The sequence below is a fragment of the Quercus robur genome, chromosome 5, assembly GCF_932294415.1.
Source record: "Quercus robur chromosome 5, dhQueRobu3.1, whole genome shotgun sequence".
NCBI lineage: Eukaryota > Viridiplantae > Streptophyta > Magnoliopsida > Fagales > Fagaceae > Quercus > Quercus robur.
The window spans coordinates 36,488,550-36,494,913 of NC_065538.1; the positions used below are offsets into that span (position 1 = coordinate 36,488,550).

At 35.5% G+C, this 6,364-nt stretch overlaps 1 protein-coding gene across 2 annotated transcripts; it reads left to right on the plus strand.

Moving 5' to 3' along the window:
* Positions 1-207: 207 nt before the first annotated feature.
* LOC126725873 (uncharacterized) lies at positions 208-4,669 on the plus strand. Of its 2 annotated transcripts, none has more exons than XM_050430876.1 (5): positions 208-729; positions 900-1,027; positions 1,316-1,444; positions 4,148-4,279; positions 4,370-4,669. In XM_050430876.1, exons 1-5 carry the CDS (start codon positions 393-395, stop codon positions 4,481-4,483), a joined length of 840 nt encoding a protein of 279 aa, XP_050286833.1. In that variant the 5' UTR covers positions 208-392; the 3' UTR covers positions 4,484-4,669. The 2 variants fall into 2 exon arrangements, with proteins under 2 accessions (XP_050286833.1, XP_050286832.1); XM_050430875.1 differs by having other exon boundaries at positions 219-729; positions 810-1,027.
* Positions 4,670-6,364: the final 1,695 nt, after the last annotated feature.

Genomic DNA, 6,364 nt, shown 5'->3' on the forward strand with positions numbered 1-6,364 from the left:
AAGAGTTTAACTTGAGTGTTTTTTTTGTTCGGTTGAGTTAAACCCAGTTAAGTGTATTCAACTCCAATTAAGTGTGGTGTTAACATTTTAAATGACGTGTCCAGTTTTTTAGCATGGATCATTTTGGACGAAATCCCTACAGTATACTGGAGCCTTTCTATTTTAAAGGGAAATGGAGAGGATCCGTATCCGGTATAGAGGGTGTGGGTGTGTTATAAACAAGTGGCCTTCCTTTCAAATCTAATTTGTGCATTTTGTCATTTTCTCCTCTCTTCGGATGGGATCTTCTCAACCTCAGAGTATCTCTCTCTCCATAAACAAAAAGAAATACAAAAAAGAAGCCAAGATTATGTCCTTTTTACTCCAAGAAGAAGACACAGGTAGGGTTAGGCATGGTGGGCATGGCCAACGCACTAACACTCTCATTCTCTTCTTCTAGCTCTCTTAATCTTATTCTTTGGCCTCACCACCACCTTTCAATACCTAATTGGAGTTGGAGATACAAACGCACTCCTACAATGGCCATGGCCATGGCCAAAGTGGTCCCAGCCGTAATTGTGGGCAGCGGACGAGTGGGAAGGGCATTGCAGGAAATGGGCAACGGTCAGGATTTGGTGGTGAAGAGAGGACAGTCCGTGCCTCTTGATTTCGAGGGACCCATCTTCGTCTGCACTAGGAATGATGATCTTGACGCCGTTCTTCAAGCCACTCCTCCCTCCAGATGGAACGGTAGCTAATAACTTAATTTCAATTATAATTTTTTCTTTTTTTGCCATTCAATCTCAATCTCAAATCAAAATGTAGCGCAGATTTGGTATTTTTCCAGAATGGAATGCTGGAGCCATGGCTTAATAGTAAAGGTCTAAGTGATGCGGAGCAAGTGTTAGCCTATTTTGCAGTTTCAAAGCTTGGAGAAACCCCTGTGGATGGAAAGACTGATACCAATCCTGAAGGACTAACTGCGGCTTATGGCAAGTGGGCCCCTGCTGTTGCTGCAAGGTTGCATGCTGCTGCCCTTTCTTGCAAGGTAACACCAAACCCAACTATACTTTTTCAGTTTCACCCATAAATTAATTTTTTAATGTTTTAACATCACACACACTCGCTCAAATACTGTTCTCCAATTAAATTCAAACACCTCGTTGCATTGACCAATGAAAATGCAAATATTGTTAGGACCTTTAAATTCTATGCAACTATGTGTCTGGATTTAGTTGAGTAACCTGACGTACTGCATCTACATCTATGCTACTGTACATATTGCCTGACAGGATTTAATACAAGCTTGTGTAATGTGTAATGTAACTTAAGCTAGGTTCTGGACAAGGAAGCGTTTCAAAAGCAGATGTTAGAAAAGCTGATATGGATATCAGCATTCATGCTTGTGGGAGCTCGTCATCAAGGGGCCACTGTTGGTGTTGTGGAGAAGGAGTACCGCTCTGAAGTATGTTACCTTTGTGAATAACATTTTTCCCCCTCTAAGTTCCACTGCAAATTAATTAGTGTTGTCTATCAGACTTTTGGGCTGAAAATATGAGAAATGAAGTTAGACTAAATTAGCTGCATATCATTTTTATTTGCAACTATTACTAGATTTTGGAGCTTCATAAAGAATATGTTGGAATGTGGGCTTTGGATTCTGATTTCTTGCTTTATCTACTTCTTCCTATGCCTCTCTATCCCTTACAGCTGCAGGCGGTGAACTAGGGTTTTGCCCTGATCTGCCATTAATTTATTTTTTAAACATAATTCCTTATTTTCTTTGTTTTTTCAGTGATCTCTTTGTTCAATTGTGTGCCCTCTTCTTTCTTAGACTGTAGTATCTAAGCTCAACTATTTAATGATATGAGAAAAATATACAAACACCTACTGTGGTGTGTCCTTAAAACATGAAACCTTAGTTTTGAATGTAATACAACCCCCTTTTGTTATTGTTTTATGTATAAACCATTAAACATCTCTTTATATGAATTGTAAGTTGCTCATGTGACAACACATGTCCATATTTAGTGCTGCATTTTCACATAAAACAATACCACAAGATTGTTTGTTTTGTTTTGGTTTTTTTTTAAGTGTTACATAATTAACGATTTACCCTTAAGACAACTAAATGAGGATTAAGTGTTACACACTTACACTCAAAACCTCAAGTGGGCTCCATGTTTTTACGGAAATCACAAAAGGTTTGTATATCTATCCCTAATATCTTATTAAAAAAGAGACGCATATGGGGAGTCAAGACTCATTGTATTTATTATCTTTAAAATGATTTGATATAATTAATTTATATCAGCTTATGATCATATGAGGCATCACTTAGCAAATTGTGTAATCACATAACTTGATTACAAAAGTAGACAAAACCCTGATCTCAAACTCTTTCTTGAATAATTTATGTATAACATCTAGGTCTTTGCTTTGTTTGCAATGACTGACATTATATGTCTTGCAAGAAGCAGTATTTCTTTAAACATATATTTGATCCAATTGTTGACTTTAGCATTCACTGGGCAGTAAAATGATTGTTTTGGTGAGGCCAAAGTTGAATAGAATTGTTAATCATTTTCATTAGAAATGCGTACGAGAATTGTGTGCTCAAACACCATTAATTAACTCTATTCCAAATAAACCATAATGGTTGCTTTCATTTGCCAGTTTTGTTTTTCACATTTCTATATAAGCCTTCTTGGTTACTGGGAAGATGACCTTCTGAATGCTAAATATAGGTTTGTGGAAGAATTTATTAGTCCTATTTTATAAACAAGACTTCTTAGTGGTATCAGGGGGTTGAGTTCAGTGGAAATTGGGCTTTCTGTTTAGTTCATCTAATTCATTCCATTTTCAACAATCTTGATGGATTTAGGTTGCATAGTTTAAGAACTTAATTTCCCCCCTTGCCAAGGAGTAGGGATTGAATCAGGTTTTCTAGTTTTCCTCCAACTAGGTTGATATTGTTTGGAATGGGCTTATTTGCTGCTTCTCTTCCCAGTGATATGATCAATTTTGAAATACCCTAAATTGTGTGGAGTTGATTGGATTGGATTGTTTGAGTGTGTGTTGTGCGGGCATGTGCTGAGTCCTATATTTGCTGTGTATTATGTGGATCTTGGGTTTATAAGTGATTACGAGTAGTCATTGTAACTAAAGTAGTCAAGATTGAAATCCTACATAGGATCGATGAGAGGATTAGTTGATTGGATCGAATCGTAAGAATTTACTTTTCATAAAAATATTTAATGAGAAATCATCAGTAATGATAATATATGTTAAAGCTAAGGAAAAAAGAAAAAGAAAAAGAAAAAAAAGAAAAGTAAATGTGACACAAATTACGCTTAAAAGGTACTAACTACTTAATACAACTTGATCGCTAGGGTTGGAGAATCCTAATCTCACCATAGAAAGATATAATTACAAATAATTGTAATAACTCTAATGGGTGTCGATTCCGTTGCTTAGATGCTATATGAACGATCCTATACCGATCCAAATTGATTCTTTGGGGTAGGATCGTAGGGATTCTATAGAGTAAGATTGGTGGATTTTGCACTCCATCATTTAGGATTGGGATCCCAAGTCAATCCTACCCTATGAAATATTCTACACCAATTTGGATTGTTTTTATGGGGTAGAATCCTAGGATCTTAGGAGTCTAAGATCCAAGATCGAGATTCTAATAGCCATGTCTGTAATTTGACTAATCTTTTTAGGGTGTAAGAATAGATATGGCTAGTGATTTCCTCGGGGCAGGTCGCTCAGGGGCACTGCAGCACGTGTACCCCTAACGACTACGTTAGGAATTTAAGTAGGGGAGATTTTAATAACTTGACTGGTCTTTTTGGGGGTATTTAACAAGATTACAATATCGTTTAGGAAGGAAAATGAAAATCCTGAATTGTAATATGTATGGTGCTTTTTCACCCTGAATCTATCACATTAAACAGTATACTTGAAAGGATCTCTCATGTCAATTGCACCAAAGTTGGTCAATGAATGGAATATAATGAATTTAATCTGCTTTGAGTTTGAGGTACTGTGTGAAATTGACCATGGAATATATAGCCTTGTGGAAGAATGCCAAGTTCAAATTGGTTATGGGTTGAGAACCAGAATTAGCTCAATACTTAACAATCATCATTTATGCTTTTAGGTCTCTAGCCTTATAGTAGAACTCACTTCTGCAGCAGCTGCCGAGAAAGGTTTAGTATTTGATGAGGCTATGGAGGATAGATTATGTGCATACTCCCGAGCTGTTGCCCATTTTCCTACGGCAATTAAAGAGGTAAAAGATACAATTTACAGATATTATTAATATGTCTGATTCATGAACTTAAATCTGTTTCTCATTGTTAAGTTTTCTTGATGCTTGTAGTTCAAATGGAGGAATGGTTGGTTCTACTCGCTCTCAGAGAAGGCAATTGCACAAGGAAAACCTGATCCATGTTGCCTTCATACAGCGTGGTTGAAAGAATTGAAAATTGTCTAGAAAATGGAACTCTGAATGTTACATTGGATACCCACGCTTATAGTTCTCTTGTAATGGTCGTTGGTGCTTTTTTGATACTTGTTATGAACGAGGTACGTTCCACACGGGAATTTTCTGATTTATAATGCTATTGTTTAAAGAAAAAGAATCAAATAAAAAGAGAAAAAACAAAGAAAATTAACAAGAGATGAATTATGGGTTACTGTGGTTCTCATGTCATTCACGTACAAGAATTTTGATGGCAATTTTGCCTTGCTCCACTTGACCCATCCCATCCCTGCTTCGCTCCATGCTGGCTTCCCTTGCCCCGCAAAGGTGGTGGGATGGGGATGGGACGAGATTTTAGACTTGCACCACGAGATGGGGTTACACTTTTTAGACCCAACCTACTCCGCCTCGTCCCGTCATGCTTCGCCCCATATTAATAAGGGTTAAATTGTAAATTTTTCATACTCTAAAACCCTACTATTTAAACAAATATATCATCAACTTATTTTATTCTACTCAATGTGACTCTACATCTTTTTCTCTCCAGCAAAGTTAGAAATAAGGTACCAATTTTTACATTTTCTTTTGCCTTTATTAGAAACAAATTTATCTACTATTGAATCATTAATTCCATTCAAAGTCTTTCTCAACATAGTTTTCATCATAAACATAATAGAATGTTTTCTATTTTTATGAGTTACGAGTTTGAATGTTTGTGTTTGTGTCATTGTGTGTGGCTATTATGAGGTACAAGTCTAAATGTTTGTGTAGTTATTTCTATCATGAACAAATTGGTACAACATAATAGCTTGTCCTATGAGGTATATACATATTAGAAAAAATAAAGAAAAAAGGACTTCCAGATTAGTTTCTAGAAAGAGATAAAGATGTTATAAAAAAAATAATAAAGACAGAAAAAAGATGTTATAAAAAAATTAGAGACAGAAAAATACATTAGGTATTATTAAAAAATAAACAAAATATTGTCATGAAAGTTAACTCACTATACCTATTGGTGTGTTTGGTTTTGTATCCTGAAGTATTTCTAATGGGATAAATTTATTTGTAATTTCAAGTATATTTTTATTAATGAAACAGATAATTTTATTTTAAAAAATTGTAATAGTTGTAGGACAAATTAACAAGAAATAGAGTTTTGCGGGGATTCGTAGGGCCCTAAGGGGCACGGATGGGGCAAAAAGAATTTCTCAGTCATGCAGGGCGGGGATGGGCAAGACAAAACCATGTAGGACGGGGGCGAAGATCCCATCTTTCAACCTTGCCCCACCATATTGCCATCCCTATATGAGATGGTTAAATTGCGGCAAGTGTGAGAGCTAATCCACATTGACAATAATAGGACCGCAACAAGCAAATGTATGCAGGGGAGGTGTAACCGGAGAAGAAAGCATAGTTTATACAAAACTTTTTTTTTTTCTTTTTAAAAAAACTTATTTGGAACAAACTCAAATTGTATTATTTCTCCAACTACTAAAAAATATATAAAGCCCATCAAATTGTAGGCAATTATGAGATGCAACATGCAAGGGGATTCTAGCATTTTACTCTTATTTTTTTAAAAATTTTGCAATATGCCATTGTTTTGAAACTATATAGGTAAATGCTCCTGTTTCGATACTCGATTACCTTAAAATCAAGTTTCAATGAAATACTCGATTTGTACAAAATCGAGTTATGTCCGATCAAACTCATAAAAAAAAAAAAAAAAAAAAAAAAAAAAAAAAAAAAAAAATTGCATGGAACTCAAGTTCCATTAAAACTGCCACTATAGGACAATCAAAATGTAACTATAGGTTATGCTCAAGTTCCATGCAATTTATTTTTAGTTTGATCAGCTATAGCGGCGTTCAGGAACACCTATAGTGGCATTTT